The sequence below is a fragment of the Rhinolophus sinicus genome, chromosome 6 (genome assembly GCF_057876585.1).
Source record: "Rhinolophus sinicus isolate RSI-liver-muscle chromosome 6, RSI-T2T, whole genome shotgun sequence".
NCBI lineage: Eukaryota > Metazoa > Chordata > Mammalia > Chiroptera > Rhinolophidae > Rhinolophus > Rhinolophus sinicus.
Genome location: NC_142506.1, coordinates 57493302 through 57517007, shown reverse-complemented (window position 1 = coordinate 57517007; position 23706 = coordinate 57493302). Strand labels below are relative to the sequence as shown.

The 23706-nt window shown below is 38.3% G+C and overlaps 2 protein-coding genes across 7 annotated transcripts in view; one reads left to right on the top strand and one right to left on the bottom strand.

The window, feature by feature from the left end:
• Window positions 1–3213, bottom strand: part of AIDA (axin interactor, dorsalization associated) — a 30723-nt gene extending 27510 nt beyond the window's left edge. For 2 of the 4 annotated variants that reach the window (XM_019756366.3, XM_019756367.3), the window contains exon 1: window positions 3095–3213. In XM_019756366.3, coding sequence (XP_019611925.1) covers window positions 3095–3204 — 110 coding nt within the window. In that variant the 5' untranslated portion in view covers window positions 3205–3213. Of the gene's footprint in view, window positions 1–2842 lie in introns of all 4 variants that reach the window. The other 2 variants (XM_088799139.1, XM_088799140.1) reach the window with 1 other exon arrangement.
• A 476-nt stretch (window positions 3214–3689) lies between these two features.
• BROX (BRO1 domain and CAAX motif containing) lies at window positions 3690–23600 on the top strand. 3 transcript variants are annotated; one of them, XM_019756363.2, is made up of 13 exons: window positions 3690–3827; window positions 6460–6576; window positions 9483–9589; window positions 9916–10012; window positions 12758–12853; window positions 14002–14074; window positions 15025–15130; window positions 15833–15922; window positions 17506–17591; window positions 18540–18621; window positions 18944–19094; window positions 19968–20127; window positions 21379–23600. In XM_019756363.2, the coding sequence occupies exons 2-13, from the start codon at window positions 6476–6478 to the stop codon at window positions 21463–21465; spliced, it is 1236 nt and encodes a 411-aa protein (XP_019611922.1). In that variant the 5' UTR covers window positions 3690–3827; window positions 6460–6475; the 3' UTR covers window positions 21466–23600. The 3 variants fall into 3 exon arrangements, with proteins under 3 accessions (XP_019611922.1, XP_019611923.1, XP_019611924.1); XM_019756364.3 differs by lacking the exon at window positions 3690–3827 and adding an exon at window positions 4164–4308; XM_019756365.3 differs by lacking the exon at window positions 3690–3827 and adding an exon at window positions 4309–4442.
• The last annotated feature ends 106 nt before the right edge of the window (window positions 23601–23706 follow it).

Genomic DNA, 23706 nt, shown 5'->3' with positions numbered 1-23706 from the left:
TGATTAACAGCAGGTATTATCCAGCCTTCAAATTCACCCATTCACTTAACAAATATCGAGCATCCATGTGCTAGATTAATACCTCAGTGTTGATCCTGTGAAATATCTGATCTGAGCAACAGACTCCACACCACTCTACCATATGGTAAGTGGCACGTATCCCAAGATTGCTGAAAGAGGCTGCCTGCTAAATGGAGTTGTTTTTACCTGACCATGTATATTTTGGAGATCAATTTTAATGGTGCCATAATTTGTTTAAATCTTCCAACAGTATTTTGGCATTAACTCTTTATTGGTCCCACAGCAGACTTCTGAATCGATCCATTTAACAGAATACAATAATTACATACTATCTAATTATTTAATGATAGCCTAGCACTAGTCTGGACACTAGGTGTACAGTAGAGAATAAACAACCCCTTGGATACTCTACCCTCAAAGAGCTGACATTCGTGGGGTAAAAGACACAGTACACCAAACAAATACATGAAGTATGTTGAATTTTAGATGGTGATAAATACTGTAGAAAAAATTCAGCAGGATTAGGATGGCAAGACTGAGTAGAGGGGGTGGGGGTGGGCAGCAGGCTTTGCAATTTTAAACAGGGTGGCCAAAGAGGGCCTCACTGAGAAGTAGGTGAACAAAGACCTGAAGGTGACCAAGTGATCCAAGCAGATAATGAGGAAAGAGTGATCCAGTAAAAAGTACAAACGCTGTAAGCCAGCAGCTTCAGGAAATAGCAATGTGGTAGCACTTATTCTTTTCATACCCGATTAATTCTAAAATTCTCCTTTAGACAATCAGTGCTTTGAGGGTGGAAATCAAATCTCACTGGTCTTTCTATCCCCAGCTCTCACTTGTTGAGTGATGAAATTGTTTAAGCTACAGTATGTTCATTCCCTCCAACACTGCCTCCCACAAATCTGCTCCTGTATGTTATACCACCATAAAGACATTGCTGCCTCCCCCCCCCAATAGAAATGCATTATCCTAGACTCTTCCTCTTTCTTCACTCTCAATATCCTGTGACTATATCCTGTCAATTCCTTTTTACATCACGTAGTAGCCCCCAGTGGTCTTTTTTGCAGCCTTCATCCCAAACAGATAATTCAAATAAAAAAGACAATTTGCCTTCACTTCAACCTCATGTTATATGTAGCCTGTATGTTTACAAAATTTAAGCCAATCATTACACCTTTCTATTCAGATCTGACACTGGCAGTTTTTAAAATTTGAGAACTACTCTGAATGGTGAAGTTCAAAAGTGAGTACTGAGGTCCAACAATAGATTCGTATGTTGCCTATTACTCTCATTGAGACGTTTCTAGAAGTTCCAGCTAAACAGCCTGCATATTCAATTTTCCTTTGTCATTTCAATTGGACATGGTATTCTTCACTTTCCATTGTGAGGTCTGCTGCTGAGCGCCACCAGCTGCTAAGTCCCCACCACATCACAAGTGAGGCAGCTTTGTATTTCGGGGTTATGTGATTTCAGTGAACACTCAGAACGAGTGTACACAGGTGCTCCCTGTCTAACTGGCTACAGTATGTAAGGATATGTTCTCTGGTATGAAGGAAATCTAATGTGTCCAATTCACATACAACGCATCTTACGTAAACTGTCTTGAGCACTATGCAGTAGAGCAGAGTTTGAAACTAAAAAAAAAAAAAAAAAATCCCAGATTTCAGAGAGAGAGTTTTGTGACTCTAGGTAAGGTTTAACCTGAGCTTGGGTTTCTTCATTTCGTAAAGTGAGAATAAATATTCTCACTGAGTGGTTGCAAGAGCAGATGCTACTAAGAGCAAGTGCAAATCAAAAGCTAGTAGCTGTTATACATGGCAGAATGGTCCAGAGCATGGTTGTTTTCAGGGTTTTTGGAAATGACAGGCAATTTCAAAGTCAGCAAGATTGGGCAGAGAACATCTACACATTTAAATTACCGTAATGGTCAGATAAAAAACAACTATTGTAGAGAAAGCACAAAGACTTTAGATCTTACGTGTACCAATCGTGTATTCTTTCCAGATTTTACTCACACATGGTAAAGCCTCCAACAATAACTTGCTTTACACCAAGAAGTAATGAACGGCAACACTTTGCAAACAGCATTTTAGTAGGCAGTTATTTCCAGGAAAATGTGCAAGAATCTAAGCAACGTTTCATATGTACGTAAATCTTGTTTTTTAATTTAAAAAACACCCCTGAAGTTTTGTGGGGAGACACCAGAAAGGGAAGAGAAATCGGACTTGGGCCGATCCAAGAAACTGGTACCCAGAGGCTATACATTACACACAGGAAAAGGAGGAGGGATCCCAGGAGGGAGGGGTGGCTCCCGTGCGTGGTCTATTAATTCACATTTTGCTCTCTTCTGCTCACATCCTGCGCGGACTCCACCCAAAGCAACCGAGCGAGGGGGTGGGTGGGACCCACACTGCCTAGCAAATAACAGTCCCAGAAACCGAAACGGGATCGAGGTGAACAGGGAAAACACGGCTCACCAGAACGAGGGGTGGAGAAGGGGCGCGAGAGGGGACCCTTCCTTCGGCTGCTGCGGCTTCCCGGGGGGACCCCCCCCCCTCAATCGCCACCAGTTAGTTCTCTCCTGCCCCACACACGGGAGGAGGATGGCACCACGCACCGAGCCACTCATCCCGGGAACGTGGGCGGAGAACACCCACGTATTCCTCGGAGATTCTACAAGAAATTGAGGGGCGGCAACCTGAGAGAGGCGGAGGAGAGGAGGAAAGGAAAGTGACTGCAGAGCGGGGGACCCGTGAGACCGTGGAGAGGAACTCAGTAGGTAGCCTGATGGGGCCGGCGCCCCGGCAGAGAAGGGGCTACCTGTTGAATGGAACTGGCCTGGTGGAGGCGGAGGGGGAAGAAGGGCCAGGATCCCCGGAGAGCAGAGCGGGGTCTCCAGGGCAGCCTCTCCGCGGCCGGGGCCGGGGCCGGGGCGATCTCGGCGCCAGTGCCTGCGGGGCCCCACCCTGAGAAGCCTTGGCTGCCGACACAGGGATGAGAGACATCGACAGAGACAAGGGGGAGGCGGCCGACTGGAGCCGGTCTGGCCCGCTCCGGCGGTTAGTCACTCACATCTGATACTCGTCTATCGCCTCCACCAGCTGGCCCCAAGAGTCGAAGTCGGCGCCTCTCCTAAAACTGGCGCCCCAGCGCTGCAGTAGACTCCGGGTCACCTCCGACATGGCCGGTCCCCACCCCGTCCCCTCCCGCCCCTACCCCAGCGAGGCCGGGCTCTAGGGCGCCATCCTCCCCGGGCCTGGCCCCGACATTAACAGGGCCAGAAGGAACCGCTACGGTCACCACCGCCACCCGCCCAGGAGCCGCCCAAGCCCATTTGCCGCCACAGCCAAACTTTGCGGCTCCAAGGAGGCCGCCCCGCCGCGGCCCCGCCCCCGAAGCCCCGCCCCGGGTTAGGTTGAGGCCGCCCCGCCCCCCCTAGCGGCCGCTGGCGTTATTGCATCTTTCTCGGCTGGGGAGGCTGGGCCGCCTCTGCTCTTCGTCTGTGGAGACGAGGCTGCAGCTGAGGAGAAAAGACTAGGGCGGAGCAGCTAGGAAAGGGTCCAGGCACAGGGCGTTCGGAGGGGGATGCGGCAACGCGGCAGCCTCCGCCCTCCAGCGGCGCGCACGGCCGCCCCGGTAGCTGTCATGGCCGCCTGATCACGTGACTCCGGCTCGGCGCAGGCCCAGTTTCCTGTCGCTCTACCTCGGTAGCCTAGTTCTCCGCCTCCCTCCCTTTCTCGCTTGCCGACTCGGGCACTGCCTTTCTTCTCTCGGGAGGACTGCCGACCAGACTCCGAGAAATCCGGTAAGTATGTCAAGAGGGTGGGCGTTTCCTGGTAATATTCCTGCCCCTGTCGTTCCCCCGGGGCAGTACCAAGCACTGGGGTCACCTTTCCACCTTTTACACAGTATTCATAGACTCCTGGGTCGTAGTCCCCAAAAGTCTCCTTCTAATACTTGGAAACCAACGAAAGAAAGATAATCCATATTGGCCCCGTGAATCAATGGTATTAGCAATATCAGTGGTATTATCCTCTTGCCCGCGTATCCACTGGCATAGGGGGGCGTATGAGTTAACTAGGGGGTTTGTTTGGCGGTCGTCGACCCGCCCCTCTCGGGTGGATAGTATCGACTTTCTACAAAAATGCCTGTTGAGAAAGAGGGGCGCACTAAGGTTAGCGCCTGCGCGGGTCACCGCCCGCCGCCTGGAACGGGACGGGCACGGGAGGAAGAGGCTGGTGGTAAACAGGAAGTGGGAGTTCCAAGCTCCGGGGGGCGCCGCTCAGGTAGGTTCCCCGGGAGACCCAGAGGCTCCAGAGTGGGGTACCCTTGTCAGTAGTCGAGTCCTCCTGTGGAAGCGGGTGAGGTGGCTGCGATCGGACTATTGTGCTGATGGCTCTAAAGACGGTCGCACCTGCGGGTGGGTGTGGCCTTTTCCAACCCCACCCTCCGAATTCTTGAAAGCTGGGGTACTGGGTGTCAGAAGGGGAAAGATGGGGCCAGACAGAGCACAGAATATCTTACTTGCTCTCTTGGTTCCTGCAGTGAAGATAGGTATACAGAACTTGAGACATTTTCATCCAGGAAGTGGGGGGCCGCCTTCAACGAGAATTTGTAGAAAATTTGCTGTCACAAAAGAAAGGGTTGTATTGTTTGCCATTGTCTCTACAAGGCTTGGTTTGTATGCATGTAGACGCTGTATTAGTTTGCTTAGATTATGAAGGAAGTGTACCTGGATTATGTTTAGAAGAGCATGTGGTTTTTAAAAGGACTTGTTAAATGTTTTGAGTCGTAAATGAACTTGCTCAGTTTTTCCTTGTGTACACAATGCATTTTCTCTTCATTAAACATCTAGCGCTCTCTAAAACCGGTTTTGTCATGAATAAGTAAATAGTGTAAGGGAGGTACTTAAAGTAGGTATTTTATACCCTGTGCAGCCCACTTTTTTTCCCATTAAGAAAAGTCGAACAACATTGCATAATGTGTTCAACTTAATTAAACCTCATCAAAATTTCTTATCGATTACTTCCTGGAATCTAATTGCTACATTTAAGTCTTCAGCTAGGCCTTCCTGTAAAATCTGCATTATCTACCCTCACGGACTTTTAGGAGAGTGGTGGCATACTCTTTTTTTTTTTTTTAACCTAAAAAATTAACCTTGATTTTTTTAAGTTGGCAGTTTACTTGAGTAGTTTTTGAATTTTTTTTTTTTTTTTTAAGATTTTTATTGAGGAAGGGGAACAGGACTTTATTGGGGAACAGTGTGTACTTCCAGGACTTTTTTCCAAGTCAAATTGCTGTCCTTTCAATCTTACTTGTGGAGGGTGCAGCTCAGCCGAACTGGCAACCTTGTGGTTAAGAGGATGCACTCCAACCAACTGAGCCATCCGTGAGCTCAGTGGCAGCTCAGGTCAAGGTGCCATGTTCAATCTTAGTTGCAGGGGGCACTGCCCACCATCCCTTGCAGGAGTTGAACTGGCAACCTTGTGGTTGAGAGGATGCGTTCCAACCAACTGAGCCATCCGTGAGCTCAGTGGCAGTTCAGCTCAAGGTGCCATGTTCAGTCTTAGTTGCAGGGGGCACTGCCCACCATCCCTTGTGGGACTGGAGGAGTTGAATTGGCAACCTTGTGGTTGAGAGCCCACTGGCCCATGTGGGAATCGAACCAGCAGCCTTTGGAGTTAGGAGCACGGAGCTCCAACTGCCTAAGCCACCGGGCTGGCCCCTATTTTTGGTTTTTAAGTTATGGATCAAGTATCATGGATTGTTTTTTTATCATGAAGATATTGGTTCTTATAAGTATCTTAAGTGGAAAGCGTATTTATAGAACCTAAAGCCATAACCAGTCAGCTGGTGGGAAATATAGTTAACTTTTTTTTAAATATAGCTAATTTAAAACCTATTTCTCTCAAGTAACCTTAGCAGACTAAATAAGGGTCACCATTTGAACCTATTTTGGAGATTACATTCAGCTGGTCCTGTGCACATCTCATTTGCAGCGGTCCAACCAAAATCTAGTGCTTTGCACCTCAAAAGTATAGTTTGGGAACCAGCAGCATCAACATCTCAGATCCTAACTCAGACTGTTGAATTAGAACCTGCATTTTAACAAGACCTCCCAGCTCCCCAGGTGATTTTCATGTACATTAAGATCTAAATATTAATATTACTGTTCCCAGTATACATAATATTGCAGTTACTGTGGACAGATTTCCAAATGCTCTTTTTTAGTAGGCCTGATCTAAACATAGACTACTCTATATAGACAAACAAAATTGTCTCACAGCAGTGAAGCATTTTATTTGTATATATGTATATATATTTTGTATAAAAATGTATATCCTGTAGTGAAATTTTATTTAAAAATAATTTTATACTAACATTGTTATTAACTGTTTTATTTAATTTTTATACATTATGTACTTTTTTGTTTATAGGAAACATTTGGAGAAAATGACACATTGGTTTCATAGGAACCCATTAAAAGCCACAGCTCCCGTTTCTTTCAACTACTATGGCGTAGTGACTGGTCCTGCTGCTTCAAAAATTTGCAGGTAAGTTTTAGCCAATCTCAACAAGTATTGATTAAGCCACCCTTAGATATAAGGTACTTACTTAGGTCCCAGGGGCAATATACAACTATGTAACACACTGTTTCTAACCTTGAGACTCCTTATAAACTTAGAAATGGTGTGAAGAGTTAAATCATAGATTATTTAAACTTTCGCAGTCATCTAGGCCAGGGTCCTTAATTTTAGATCAGTGAGTGAGTTCCAGAAAGGCTAACGCAATCACAGTGTGAGTTAAGCTATGTATTACAGTAGTACAAGAGGCTCCACAGAGTTGTATGTGGATGTTGTTAATTGGGCAGATACTAAATTCATGGAATTCTGAGCAGGGAGAGACCCTATGACCTGAATAGCCCCTGGAGTGTTTATATAGGAGAAAGGACTTGATCTGGAGTTTGAATAAATTGAATAGCTTAGATCAGGGTTTGGCAAACTATATCCTGCGGATTTGTCCCACTGTTTTTTTTTTATATATAAAGTTTTATTGGAACACAGCTGTTCTACCCCCATTTGTTTACATATTGCCTTTGGTTTCTTCTACAGCAGCAGAGATTTTATGACCCACAAAGCTTAAAATATTTGCTTTTGAGCCTACAGAAAAAGTTTGCTGACCCCTGATTTAGATAATAAGAAGGGAGAAGAGAAAGTCATTTCTGTCAGGAAAACTTTAGTTCTAGAAATAGTGGGTAGAGCAGTTTGGAACAAAAGAAATACGCATAGATGCAAGAGGTATTTTAAAGGAGTCAACTGGCTAGATTGATTTGCTTTGGGAATTTGAAAAGGGTTCAGTCTTTATGAGATGTAGAAACTAGATGATCAAGACATTGAGGGTACCAGTAAAGGAAAATCAAGAGAGTTGCTGCTTTTTGTGGAAAGACATAATTGGAGCAAAAGGTAGGAAAACTGGCTTATTAATCTGGACCAGCAAACTTTTTCTTTAAAGGGCTAATAGTAAATATCTTAGGCTTTGTTGCTGTTGCATATTTTTCTTTGTTCAGTTTTATACACACACACATGCATGCGTGACAAGTTACAGGTTGTAGTTGGCCAACCCTAATCTTAGACTCCTAGGGGTTGGTCCCAGCTTAACTGTTTTATGTGTAGCCTTGGGCAAGTCTCTTAACTTCTATGGGTCTAATTACTCATCTATAAAATGAATAGCCTAAATTAAATATTTCTAAGGTATGTTTTTCTCAAATTCCATAATTTTAAGATGAATACAACTTTATACAAGTTAGGTCACAGGTGGTAATTGAGCACCTACTTAGAAACAACTAGCAAACTATTTGAGCCTGGAATTCGCCTTAAGAATTCAAGTTTTCTCCTAGTCCAGGAATTACTTTTTCCCAGCTTCTACTTAAATGACTCAAAAATGATAAATTAATAAGGTATCCCATCCCATTTTTCTTCAGCTCTATATAATCGTTGGTATATACTTTCTTGGAATAAGCCCCCTTAGAGCTGGTACCAATGAATAATAAACACTCTATCTAGACCAGGGGGTTCAAAACTGCGGCCCGCGGGCCAACTGCTGTCCGCAATCCATTGTTAATTGGCCTGCAGCAAATTCCAAAAATATATTTAGTTTACTTAAATAAACCAGGTGAGGCAATACATACTTCACCTCGAGTGAGTGGCCCGGCTGTTTGTGTATTTTACCGCATATGGCCCTTGGTAAAAAACATTGAAAAAAGTTTGGACACCCCTGATGTAGACCATTCAAGATTAAGTCTGTGCTGTCTTCTAAACAGCACTGCTACATTACAGCCCTTCAGAATCTTAAAATACTTGAAATGGTAGTATTCTTTCAAGTCAACAAAGAATTTTGAGAACGTTCTTTGTCCTAGGCACCTAATAAATTCTAGATATACAGTCCCTACTCTCTTGGTGCTTACAATTTAAATTTAGTCCTCTGAGTCATTTACACACAATTGTCTACAGTCATTGTCCATGTAATATGATTTCTGGAACCCTCACTAAGCAAGTTGCCTTCTGAAATTAGATGTGAAACTGAACAGGACCAAGTTAGAGCTGAGGATGTAGACCTAGGATTGGATATAAAGTTGTACTAATAGATGAGTCCTCAAAAGAGAGACAAGTGGAAAGCCAGAGACTGAACATTTTTGGAGGCGGTAATAAGGGGACATAAGAAATACATAGAAGAAGCGTCCAGATATAAGAAGAGAACCTGGATATTTTAGTGTAATTGGAATCAAGGGAGAAAAGAATTTCTGGAAGGAAGTGTGATCTGCACCATTTCCTGCTGCAGAGACGCAGAGGAGGACGGAGATGTTTCACAGGGCTAATGGCCACGTGGTTTTACATATTTTTTATGTGCATATTGAGTTGTACAATGCGATTTCATTTTTAAAATAGGTTTTCTACTTAATAAAGTATATTTTAACATAATGTCAGATTTTGAAATTTTAAGGCGATACTAAAATCATGCACAAGGATGTTAAATTTCCATTTTTCAAAACACTTTTATCGCGAACTGATCAGTTTACTCATCATTCTTAATTCCTTCCTTCTGTCCTCCCATCCTTGTGTTTGTTAGATTATTTTTAAATTAAAACTTGTTCTATACTTTTATTACATAATTGTATCCATGATTTGCCCCTTTAATTGAACTGAGTTTAATACAACTTTTGAAACAATTGTTACTAGAAATTCCAGTTACCTCCAGTGTTAGTCCTAATTAAATTCATTCCTGTGTACTTAGTAATACCTGAGGGTGGGTGGGTGGGTGTGTGTGTGTGCATGTGTGTGTGTGTGTGTGTGTGTGTGTGTGGAGTGGAGTAAAGCTTTTACATTTAAAATTCTTAAGCCACTTTTGCATAGAGTCATTGTAATACAGCTTACTTAACGTTACTATTTCTGTCTCATATAAGTGACTTGAAATCATCCAGAGCACGTCTGCTTGAGCTGTTCACTGATTTGAGCTGTAATCCAGAAATGATGAAGAATGCAGCAGACTCATATTTTTCCCTTTTACAAGGTTAGTTATTTATACGAACTTTGGAGTTTTCAAAAGACAACTATGCGGAAGTTCACGCTTAATTTTAGTTTTAGGATGTATTCTGTGGTATGCTTGAGGTTCAGAAATGTGAGGATGTAAATAAGGGTTGCCTTTCTGACATGTTGAAAATTCAGTGTGTACGTATTTCATATTATGTTACCTTGGGAGAAAGTGTGAGATATAGAAAGGGAGAGGGGAGTTAGGAGTTTCATTCATGTTCCTGGAAAAGTCATGTTCTGAAATTTTTTCTCAATAGAACGCTTGGCATTTCTTCTAAAACTGAACTGTTTTGTACCTTTTCATAGGTTTCATAAATTCATTGGATGAATCTAGCCAAGAAAGCAAGTTACGATATATTCAGAATTTCAAGTGGACTGATACACTACAAGGACAGGTTCCAAGGTAAGAAAAATGTTAACAGTACTAAATGGAAGTCATTTTTGTAACTATTTAGCCAATGGTTAACTCATATCCCCTGTATTTGAAGAAATAAAATACAGATCTGACCAGCATTTTCTCTTACCAGGGAATTTTTTTTTTTTTTAATTTTACCTAAACTAATACATTCTATTAAGTAAAAATATAATTTGTTTCTCCTGGACCAAATCTATTTTTGAGATAATCAGTACAAATATTAACTAGAAATTGAAGAGCCTTAACTTTCAATAACACGGAGCATGGTTTGGGAATTTGGAACCTAAAGCTAGCTTTCAGTTTTTGCCTACATTCAAGCAGAGCAGAATTTTGGTTTTTCCCCGACTTTTTCTCTTCTGATGGAAAGTTTAGATGTCTTTGGTCAGTCTCTTTCTTTCTCTCTTTCTCCCCAGTTCTACCCCAGCAACGTACTCTTTTGACTCACAGTATTTGTTTTCCTCCTAATTTCTCTTCACTGTTTCTGCTCTTTCTAAAAACTTCCCCTCAGAACTTTTTCATCACTCTTGCACAACTAGCAGAGATCTAACTAAAACGAGAAAAATCATAATGGTACCAAACTTTTCCTTACTTTTTTTTTTTTACACCATTGGGCTATTTAAATGGTCATATATTTTTATCTCAATTTGCTGTAGATTTACTGTTTTATAAAATCAGAAGGGAAGAAAATGGAGATTGCTGAAAGGCCAGGGCAGGCATTACAGGAAGTGGGGTGCAGACTTAGGATTCACACCTAACTAGATGTTGACCTCAGGTCTTCAAGTGTATGAACATCTGCTTCTGCTGTATGTTGGGGTTATAGATAATAGAGCTTTTGTGAGGAACAAAATAGGAAAATTTATGTTAAGTAGCTCTATAATGCCAGGCACATGATAGACATTCAATAAATGTTAGTTTCCCTTCTTTCCTTGGGAATATTTTATGTAGAATTCATAAACTGGGTAGGAAGGTGGGCTCTATGGATCCTTTCCACATTTTAATATTCTGGGTTACTAAGGTTTACATGTCCTCATTTGCCTGTTTTTCTTTCTATAACCCTTCATCTGAAATAAAGGAACATTTTATATATATATATATATATATATATATATATATAGAATCAAACCTTTTCTTATTATTACTTTATGAAGCTTTGGCAGATTCTCAAGTGGTTTTACATTATATAAATTTGGCACTTTTTCCTACCATGCCAAATTTTGATTCCTGTAACAGCATTTTTCAACATAGTTCTATGAAACAGTGAAGAATTACGTGATGAAGGCCATAAGTAATACTGAATATTCAGTACATGGGAGATTTTTAAGATACTCTATCCTTGATTACTACTTACTCAATAGAAAGTGCACTGTATCAAGTATATGTATTTTTGACTACTGCTTACATGAAGTACAATAGAAGTGGAGTCTTTGGGAGCAAGGCAGATTGAAATAAAGGAAGGATAAAAGGCAGTTAAGTCATGAAACTTCATATAAGTTAGCAAAACTGTCTTGTTATTTAAATGAAGTTATAAATTAGATATGTCTACTAGATCACCAGTTAGGATTGATTTGAAAGTTCTCAACGCTGAAAAAAATAAGCTGTTAAGCCATGCATTAAATTTTTTTCAATAGAGTGAAACTGTTTTAAGAAGTTTGTCATAACTGTTCATTTTTGTGTATTATAACGTATTTAACAAGATGGTTTATAAGTTATTTTTGAATTACTGTATTTTTATTACAATTTTTTTAATCTAAAAAGTCTCCATTCTTTTTAAGATGGAGGCACAGTTAAATAAAAAAAATGCAAAGTGGAATCGTGATTCTAGTTTCTTCCTTTGGGGTAATATTTCTATGTCTTAGTAATAACGTGTAAAATAATGGTATTACCTCTGTTTTCTTGCTTCATCGTTTGCTATAAATGAGATAATGTATAAAGAATTTTCAGGGTCTTATCAGAACAATAGTTATTAAAAATTAGTGTTTGCTTAATAACCTTTTGCCACCTTTGTGTCATACTTAGTAAGAGAATTCAAAGGAAACAAGATATAAAATACACTTGTTTTTAATACCTTGTTTTCTGTAGTATACTGATTGGCTTGGCATTCAAAATCTCCAGTTTCACTTCAGCTTGGCTTTTTGTCCTTCTGTTCCTTGAGACCATCTGCTCAAACAAGCTGGTTGGGTCTCTGCTATTAAAAATCTTTATGCTTTCTTGTACTTTAACAGCATTCCTCACCTGGGAATGCTTCCCTTCGAGCCATTTCTCAAGGCACAATTCCGATTCTGTACATACCATTAAGCCTTCTTTCATCATTCTAGCCTGAAACGATCTCTCTGAATTCCATTTTCTTACAATGCAGTATAAGAACCACCTGCTCCAGAATCAACTGGGTACTTGTTAAAAATACAGATTCTGGGCCCCTCCCAGACTTTCTGACTATCTGGGGTTAAGTCCTAGAAATCTGTATTTTTAAAGTTCTATGTACAGTAACCTTTGGGAATAACTACTATTCTCATGTTTACTATTATGAAGTATGTACTAGGCCATTGTGTTCAGTCATTCATTGTGAATTACATGTGTATGTCCTATCTCCCCATCTACATTAAACACAAGGACTGGTTTCTTCACTTTCCAGTAGCATATAGTCTTTATAAGTTTGAGTTGGATGTACAGTAGGCTTCATGTAGAGATGTCTCAGTAATGGACAGAACTTAATGATCATGTTTATAATTCTAGTGCCCAGCAGGATGCTGTTTTTGAATTGATTTCCATGGGATTTAATGTAGCTTTATGGTATACCAAATACGCTTCAAGACTGGCTGGAAAAGAAAAGTAAGTTAAAGGAGGAGGGTGTATACGCGTATGTGTTATTCTTCCAATATATGGAGCTTCGTTGTTAAAAGTCTAGGCTTTTGATAAAAAGTACCACTTTTTAGTGAAAGTTTGCTTCATAATATTAATATTAGAAGTACTGTGTTTCCCCGAACATAAGACCTAACCGGAAAATAAGCCCCGGCATGATTTTTCAGGAGGACATCCCCTGAACATAAGCCCTAAAGCGTCTTTTGGAGCAAAACTTAGTGTAAGACCCAGTCTTATTTTTGGCAAAATACTTTATCAGAATTACAGAGCCTAGTGTTAAAAGGGAAAAAAATAATTTAATAATCTTGTCATGGGAAAGGTCCTTCTAAATAAAATCCCAGACCAAGAAAAGGAAAAGATTGAATATTTGACTATATAAAAGTACCACAAACAAAATTTAAAAACAAATGACAGATGGGTCAAAAAAATTGCAGTGCATATGACAAATTATTTTTATAACGTATACTGTTACAAATCAGCAAGGAAAAGACCCAACAAATCAAGTGAAAGTAAGCAAAAGACATAAACAGGCAATTCACAGAAAAAAAATTACAAAGGCTTATAAGTATGGAAAAGATGTTTTAAAGGATTAAGGAATTGTGAAATAAAATGAGATACAATTTTTATAATAGTAAAAATGGATATTAGCAATACAAAACACAACTACCAGCTGTGGTGCGTCTGAATCTGGGAAAAATATGCAGCCATTTAAAAATGAAGTTGGATTTTATGTGCTGTTTTAAAATTAACGCTGAAGTGATTTAGGTGAGTAAAACAAAAGCAGAGTAGTGAATATTGTATATGTGTGTGTTTTTTAAATGTGCATGCATTAAGTTATAATTTTTGCCTGTTTATGCACAGAAGATTATAAGGAAAAAACAAGCTTTTGTTCAGAACTCTAGACAGGGTCTCTTTTTTGTTTTCATTTGTAGTCACGTCTCTTTGGATGTTTTTCATGTGCATTTGTTACTTTTAAGTGTCAAGTTATATTTTTTGAAAGGAAGAAAACTAATGGTGAGAAACAAATGACTAATTTGGTTTTTGAGAACGTGGTAGTTGTTGGTTTTAATACTAGAAATGGCATTCATCCCCTGAGTGATGTAACAACTGTCTTTAAGCGTAACAGAAGAGGAAGCAAAAGAGGTCCATCGAAGCCTAAAAATTGCAGCTGGGATTTTTAAACATTTAAAGGTAAAATAATAATAAAGTATATTCTTAATGCTTTAATTCTTGAATTATTCTTTCATTCTTTGTGGCGGGCCAAGGGAGAGAATTATTTCATTATGTAAAAAGAACTAGCATGTATTCTGTTTTCCTTATGTTAATAAGTACTTTGTTGGTGAGTGTAGTCAATTATAGAATATTTAATGTCTCCATTTTAGAAAATCAGTGAATTTTACAATTAGAAATTTCAAGTTGTAATTCACTGCTTGTTTTTCTGTCTCTTGTGAAAAGGTAAAAAACAAAAATACGTGGTTCTTACCATTTTTCACTCAGTGGCCAGGAGCAGTCATGGTTCTGCAGCACTGAACTTCTGATTGTCTTCTCTGTATGTCGGGAAAACTCTGGAGGGGCAGTCAATACATACTAATTACATTAAATTGCCTGAAGAGATGATAGGAATTGGGAAAGATCAGTGTATAATATTTTCCAAGCAGAATTACCCCACTGTTTACTGACGGCCTCCTGGAGTTTTCTTGTGATAAAATAAGATGCTTTTAGAGTGATTACAAAGCTGTGATCCTCAATGAGCTCTAGAATTGTAGTCTTTTATATATCCACAGTTACTGATGTGATCATTGTAGATATAAATTATCTGGCTATCATGCAAAAGGGAACTTTGGTTACTGTTTTCATTTAAAGGTTTTCTGAGATGAAAATGAGACTTACATATCTAACCAATCTATTATGACCCAGAGTTTGCTCTTGAATTTCTTGTTTTTACAAAAGCTTTGAATAGTTTTAGTATGTAGGAGCTTTAATTCTCTGTAAGCTTAATATTGTTCTTGTTTTACGCATTTTTTGTTAGTACCCTACATTTCTGATAAATTCCCACACTGAATGTCTCAACTTTCATTTTCTTCATCTGTCACAACGGGGTTAAAATAAATTCGGCTTTTTTGTTTTTCTTTCTCTCTCAGGAAAGTCATATCCCAAAGCTTATCACACCTGCAGAAAAGGGGAGAGATTTAGAAGCGCGACTCATAGATGCTTATATTATCCAGTGTCAGGCTGAAGCTCAAGAAGGTATCCTAAATATTGTAAGATTTCTTTGGTTTTTTTTTGAAGGAAGTCTATATTGGCATTTAATTCTTTTTTTTTTTCAAATCAGAATTAGCTGGAATAGAGTTTCGGGTTTTGAGAACTTCATAGTGAGGAATAATTTTACGTTTAGCATTTGCCTGATTTTTAGCTAGCAGGAAAAGGCCTCACAGTTTAATAGCTGTGTGTAAGAGGATTTTGATTTCAAGCCATTTCTGACAGCATAAAATGAATTCTGTAATTCATCTCTTCTCCCTCTACCTTGCTTGTTCCTTTTCCTCTTCCACTATTTGGCTTACCTTGAAATCTTCACCTTTCAATAACAGGAAATAAATGAAGACTTCTGTGAAGACAATAAAGAAACTTTGTAGGCTTTGTTTTTCTTTATTCCAAACTCCAGTGCCCTGAAAGTATTTGTTTCCTCTTATATCATGCTATTTTGTAGTAGTAATTTTCTGTGATTAGCTAGTAATTTGCTAGTGATTTACTTAAAGAAATGGTATTGGAACCAACAAGCTCAGTGTTTATGTTTGTATTTTCTGTATCTTATTTTTTATATTAAAACTTTTAACGAACTGTATTAAAATTCCAAGTAGATTCTGGGACTGTCTTTTGCCCTTTAACAGAACTTAGAGTGAATGCAAAGGAAGTTAATTATATATTCATTTTATTGTGCTTTGGTTGCAGTAACAATTGCTCGAGCAATTGAACTGAAACATGCTCCAGGACTAATTGCTGCACTGGCCTATGAAACAGCCAATTTCTATCAAAAAGCTGGTAAGTTTATAATTCTGATACATTTTTAGTCTTTAGATTTTCAGATTAATCTTTTGGCTAAATAGGGAACAAGCAAATCAAAAAGTCTCAGATTTTTTCATTATTTGAAAATAAGAATAATAGCTACATTATTTTTATTAATGTTGTTTAAAAGAAAATAAAAGTTAACGCTGTTCCCAGTTAATATGGGACAATAACGTACTTCTAATGGAAAGGACGATACTGTACTTTCTAACCAGTTATATCTAATAATTATACAGCTGTTTTGCTTTTGAAATTTTTTTGGTCTTTGTGACGACCTTATTGTTACTTACCATCCTTATTTAGATAAGAAACTGAAATCCAGAGAATTAACATAACTAATCTATATTTTACCTGCTAGCAGAAGGCAAACTGGCACTAGAACTCAGGTCTTCTTATTAGCCTATGTTTCTTTTCATTCACTTATTTAAGAAACATGCATATGTTTCTATTTGTGGGATGGTTACTATTTTATTTGCTGGGTATTCAGAGATCAGTAGGACAGATTCACAGTCTAGAAAAGGAAAAAAAATTATATATAACTACTTTATTGAAGCATGAAGTAAACAAGATGTCATTACAGCAGTAAAATAAAAACCTAAAGGACCTGGGCATGCTAGAGAAGGCTTCCTAGAGGAAGGTGATGGTTTAGCCTTATTTTCAAATATAAATAGAAGTTCTACGTTTGCTAGGAGGCTTTATGTGCGGCAAGAGGGGAATATCCTGTGGTAAGAGGTAAGAAAACTTAGCACATTCTGGGACCTTTAGACAGACGATGCTCTTAGCTGAATCACAGGATCAGTGATAGGAGAAAAGGTTAGGAAAGTTCTGTGTCTGAGAGATCACATATTGGTTTGTGGGCCCATCTAAGAAGTTGGCCTTTATTCAGTAGATGTTTGGGACCCATTCAAAGATAATAAAGTAAATCTGACTTGATTGGATTTGAATTTAAGGATGGTCCCCAGGGTTGCAAGATCAGAAATCGGCATGCTAGGTGAAAGAGTAAATAAATGACTGATGCCACATAGCACTTAGGAAGAAATGAGGATAGTCTATGAAGGAAATGAGGAAAGCTTTGACAAAGACAGCAAAGTAGGAAATGGAGAAAAGAAATAGATTTGAGAGATATTTGGCAGGATGCGTGAGTGTGTGTATTTTATATGAGATTCAGTGGTGGGGTGGCGAATGAGAGGGTACCCTTTATGTTTCTGACTTTGGTGATTAGACTACTCTTTCCATTGCTATATTGTTTAAATTTTAAAAAGATAATATAATAGTATAATTCATATTTACCTTGAAGTTCTTAGTCATATCTATTTTTATCATTATGTTAAACTTAAAAGAGAGGCCATGGTATTTAACCAGTCTTATTATGTAGTTAAAATATGCTTATAGGAAAAATTAATCCCTTTAAATAAAGCGAGGTTTTTAAAAAATGTGTACATGCTTGAGGCTTAGACTTGAATAGCATTCTGCTTTTAGCATCTGAATGCATCATGAACTGAAAGTCTTCTAGTGAATCAGGGTGAAATTATATTTCGCTTTTTAAAATGTAACTTTAGATCATACTTTATCCAGTTTGGAGCCTGCCTACTCTGCTAAATGGAGAAAATATCTTCTCTTGAAAATGTGTTTCTACACAGCTTATGTAAGTACTTATAACTCTACAACAATGTAAATTACTGTCTTGCCAGCCCTTTCAGTGCCAGGTCTGTCATCTCACCAGACTCTTAATTAGCACTTTACAAGTAATGGACAGCTCTCAGTAAAGGATCACAGGCCCTCAGTGCAGCTGTTGTGAGCTAGAGTGGATGGAAAGAGATGACGTAGACTCGTAGAACTGGATTCTGGCAGTGGTGTTACCATTTGATTTAAACCCACTTTTAAGCTGGAACCTTGTGCATACTTAATAAGAATTCTCTCATTTCATCCTGTACATTGAGAAAGACATTTATTAATTCAAATCTGAAGGCATACTGCACAGTATATCAGCTGGGTTGGTGAAAAAAATATTAAGCACTCTTTTGGAAGTTACTTTTTAGTCTCTTATACCCACCACACAAATTTATTTTGTTGGGTAGAATATCATGTGAGAGATCATCCAAAGCCTCTTTCAGATCTAGGTAGGTGTTTTATTTCTCACACCTTCTAATCTGTTTGCAAGCATACTGCGTAAGACCATGTGCTACCCCTGCATTGATGGAGACGTTCAAAGAGGCTCCAATTTCAGGCTGATACCTTTCTCTTAAACCCTGTTTAGTCCTTAACTTCCATCCTCCCTCTCTCCCCCTCTCCATTAGCACAGTTATTTCCCTCCTTTATACACGGCGCCCGAATTTTTAGAACAGATTTCAGCAGATACTTTCTGTTCTCAGCCCATGGTTGGAAGGCTAGTTTGGTTCAAAGACGTCAGATAATTCCCCTTTTGATACTAACAGATGGGAGAAAGCTCATTCAAGTAAATAAATGTAAGGGATCGCATTGATACTTCAAACAATGGACAAAGGCATTGATTTATCTGCTGCATATATAAAACAATGGTAGTGGAAAGCATCATTTGGGGAGAGAACTAATAAAAATTTGTTTCTTTTATCAGGCTTACTGTTATCACGGTCAAACTTTGTTGGCTAGTGATAAATGTGGGGAAGCAATCAGGTCTCTCCAAGAAGCAGAAAAATGTAAGTATTTCTGCCAGAACACGAACTCCCTTTTAAACAAACAAATGTTTTATCGTAAAGGGGGAGAGGCATTTAAAAGAGATTTTGGCTGAGTTCATAAAATGGCATGGGAATGAATGAGTGAGGTTACTGCAGAAAAACAAAATGTTTCAAACACCTAGACTCTACAGAAAAGACCCACCTCCCCTTTACACTGCTAGTATTGCTGTTGTACTAGGTAAAGAACAGTAAAATTCCCTTCTGTCTGTGATTAAAAGCGTTTTTAGTATAATAATCAAAAATTAGGTATAGTCAAATGACTTTGAATCCCTTTCACATGCAGTTTATGCCAAGGCAGAAGCATTGTGCAAAGAATATGGAGAAACTAAAGGTCCTGGACCAACAGTCAAACCTTCGGGACACTTGTTCTTTCGGAAACTAGGAAATCTTGTGAAGAATACTCTAGAAAAATGTCAGAGAGAAAATGGATTTATGTGAGTAGAGCTCAGTATTATTTTAGTAATATTAGTGATAGTGTACAATTGACTCGTGAGCAGCACAGGTTTGAACCGCTCAGGTCCACTACTACGCAGACTATTTTCAGTAAATAGGTGCAGTGTTTTGGGGGTACATGGCTGAGGAGGGCTGACTGTATTGATCTTCTCTTTAAATTGGTAATAAAGTTCACTTGGGTAGGACCTAAGTTTTATTCTGCTTCTAATGATGATATATAAAAGCAGATATTAAATTTTAAACATGAATTCTTAACATACAGCTTCCTGTGCTGCCCTTATTTTCTCTTCATTTGCCTGCCATTCCTTCTCCATCTGTTGTGTGTATCTTCTAAACTCTTTTTGCATGTTCATCTCACTCTGGTTCCAGCTACCTATAAAGTAGGGAAATCAATTTTCCGTCAATCAAGCCATTTTCCACTATTAAATCAGTGTTGTTCAAACTGTTGATCACCACCTACCTGTGTAATGTGATAGAGTCAATTTTGTCCCTACTTTTATCTCCGTACATTCTTCCCCTTATAATCTGCCTCTGGTCGCTGAGCTCTTTTTATTTCCTTGAACTTGCCAAGTTTTAACCTCTATCACTTCCTTTGGAAAGCATCTCTGAAACCCCAAATCTGGGTGAATTGCCCTTCTTTTGTGTGCTCATGGCACTCTCCATTCATTGTAGCTTCAGTTACATTGCATTGTAGTTAACAAGGTTTCTTGCTGTCTTACCTACTCTTTTGGAAGCTACATGAGACATGAAAATGTCTTCTTCGTTAAGTTGTTTTCTCGCCCAGTGCCTTGAACATAATAGGCATGCAAGTCATTGACAAACGAATGAGTTGCTGTTTAAATTACTTTTTGCAGTTACTTTCAAAAAATTCCAACAGAAGCCCCACAACTGGAACTCAAAGCAAATTATGGCCTCGTAGAGCCTGTACCTTTTGAATTTCCTCCTACAAGTACACACTGGACACCGGAAACGCTGGCTGCTTTTGATCTCACCAAGAGACCCAAGGATGACAGTGTACGAAATTGTATTTTTTTCCCATTCATTCACAAAAGTTTAAAAATAATTCAGAGTTCGCGTTTTGATCCTTTTCTCTATATAAGCAGATATACTATGTTTGTGTAGATGTTAAATTTGAGAGATATTTAGCAGTATGCCTGAGTGTGTATTTTATACGAGATTCAGTGGTGGGGTGGTGAATGAGAGCGTTTGTTTCTCACTTTGGTGACTAGACTACTGTTTGCTGTGTTATGTACATTTAAAAAAGATAATGTGATAGTATAATTCATATTTACCTTGAAGTTCTTAGTCATATCTGTTTTTAACATGTTAAACTTAAGTTACCTTAACCATCAAATCAAAGAGGGGCCATGGTATTTAACCAATCTTATTATGTAGGTAAAATATGTTTGGCATAATCTGTTGTAGAACTCTGAGATAAGACCTGTAGGCGTTAGTTGTCTTCAGATTGTCTGCCCAATTGACTGTCATTTTCAACATATTACCTTGCCTGTTTTCCAATTTGTCAGAGCCTCCTTTAAGAAGAGTGAGAGAACAGGTCTAAGAAAGTTGGCTTATCTGTATTTATGTTGCTATAGCAGTACTCTCTGATTTTGATGTAGTGTAGTCCAGGGCATTTGAAGATTTGACCTAAGTTCAACAATCCACGAAATCATCCAGGGGTGAACTAAGACTGCCTTTACTCATTTGTATATAAGCACATCATGGTTAACTAAGTCAAATGGTAGGTTAAGTGGAAGTGTTGAGGTTTGACTTCCAAAAATGGAGGTATCTGTGAAAAATAAATGGGAATTATTTTTGCAGCCAAAGCTCTTTACTTGAAATTGGACGGTTTTTATATAATTTCTACCCATGCTAAAAGCATTATTCCTTAAAATAACTATCTCTGTATCCTGTCCAGCCTCTAAAGTAATGCCTTAGGAGGTAGCCTATTACTATCATGAGTGATTTCCAAACTTAAGGGTTCCGCATGCATAGTTTCATCACTCAGCTTCCCCCTCCTCAGAAAGAGTAAGAGTACTGTTAGCTTGGTTTTTGCCTATCCATCCAGGTTTTCATCTTCACTGAAATGTTGTTTTCTGGTTATGTCTTAAATTAAATCCTATGTAGCTTCTGGAACAGCTTCATTAGTGTCAGTGTTGTGTAATGTAATACAGCATCTTTTAAAAATCTGAAGTGGAAAAGATCTAGTGTTTGTTTTCCAAATCTTAGTTTATGTTCTTACACCGTATTTTTCTTCCTCTGTAGACCAAACCCAAGCCAGAAGAAGTGGTAAAACCTGTGAAAGAACCAGATATCAAACCTCAAAAGGACACTGGGTGCTACATCTCCTAAAATATATCCATATGGAGTGCACTTGGAATTTCTCTAGTGTAGATAAGATTAAACCATGAACTTTAGTTCACATTTCTTGAAATGATGTCTCTGAAACCTGTAGAATAATACAGTACATTCAGAGGGAATCTGCCTTCAGTCTATTTGTTCTTGATTTTTAATATAGTCAATCTTTGTTTCCACACTCCTTTTTCACCAGGACAACGTGTGAAAGATTTGATTGTGCTTCTGAAGGGCATATTTGAGGGTTTGGGTTTTTTCCTCCCCCTGAACTCTGGGCAGTAATAAGTTACAGGTTAATATATTATAGGCCAGAATCATGTGGTTTCAGGTATGTTTTTCTGTCTTCACAAAAAAAGTTTGTTTTCCTTCTTATTTGGTACCACTAGAATGACAGGAGTCTGTTTTTGACAGTTTTTTCCTTCATTTTGTTAATTGTAACACAGACTTGTTACGTTCTGAGTCAGTTAACTTTTCTGGGGGGAAAAAGAAAGTTATTTACAGTTAAACATCAGAAAAATCTTCGTACCAAATCCCTTGCATATTTTTTAATCTATAATTTACTCAAAAATTGGTGTTTACAGGTATGTTGAGCTTACTCCTATATCTAAGAGTATCTAAGAGCTTACTCCTATATTATGTAGCCCTCCACTTTGTTTCAGTTTCCATAAACCTGCAATGATTTTACAAGTACCTTTCTAAAGGGCTTTTTACTTCAAGGAGAGAACTTTGTAACAGCTCATAGTGTTTTCTATATGAGAGAAGAAAGAATGAAAGATTTTTGCAGATGCCAAATAGTGCATGATGTGAAGAAAAAAACTTGAAACCTAACGGAGATGGGTTGTCCTGGAATACACTGGTAACTCTATTTCTTTGTTACCTGGTTTCATTGTACATTGTTTTTATATACTTTTCTAATATCCACTTCCTGTCAGAAATGTATTGCTTTAGGCCGAAGGTCATACAGAAACTTAAAACAGATACAGTATCATATTAAAAATAATTTGTAATATTTGCAATAATTAGTATATATACAAACTTGGGATATAGTGGATGCATAACACGTTAACAAAAGTCATGCATCTGTAGGTTTATCTTCTTTTGATTGTTCTCCTGGGGCATTAGCTAATTTTCCTACTATAAATGGATTGGTTCCTTAGTAGAAATAATAGTAGTGTACATTAGGAGCTTATGACATGCCAGGGAGTGGGCTGAGCACTTACATAAACAAACCCTTGAATCCACACAGCAACTCCGTGAGAAATAAGTAAAATCTGCATAAAGTGTTGAAATAGGAATAAACACTTCAGTATGAAGAATGAATAGATTATGCCTGTCTAAATCAATATTATGTTCAAATAAATTATTACATAAATCATAATGTACACTCTTGAAAAAAGCTATATAGAATCAGAGAGCATTTTTTTTTAATGTTATGGAAATGTTACTGAAAATAATATATGGAAAACATCTCATATTTGGCTGTAAAACATCTCATATTTGAAGTTGCAGTTTCCAGAATAAGTGGAGTAATAACAGCAAACAATTTAACTTCGCTGTCTATGGAAAAAATATTTTAATCAAATTTCACTGTATTTTGCTTACAAAATCATTTGTTTGTTATATGCCAGTTACTGAAAACTTGCAACAGTACTTGATGCCAACTTACTACTCTTGGCCTATAGGAGCTGTTTATCTTAGCTACTAGTGCTTACTAACCTAGTTACTAAATCTTCACATTGACGTGGATCACACTACCTTGTATGGAGTGAAAACATATAACATGCTTAGTGCTTCTGTAAAATGCAGTAAATACTGGTATTTTAATCCATAATTGGCAACTTTGACATAAGCAGATAGTAAATATTCTGTTCACTCAGCAAAGGTGATACTTTGGGACTAAAATATCCCATTTTTATCATATTCTTTGAAATAGTGTTGGAAATTTTGGAAAGTTAACAAATGTAAAGAAGTTGCATGAAGGTTATAGAGAGATGTAACTATTTGTGTTGACTATTGCAGACATTTCATACTTAGTTTGAAGCGGAGAATGACAGCTAACATCCTCAGCTAAAAGTGTTGTTTGTATAATGAATTATCTTTTTATTTATGAAAATAAAATAATTTTACTTACAGTTTCATTGGAATTTTTATTTGCTTTTCAATAAATATCTTTACATTTATTAAGCCAGTAACAGAGTTAATACAATGCAGACGCATAATTGGGCGATACATGCTTTA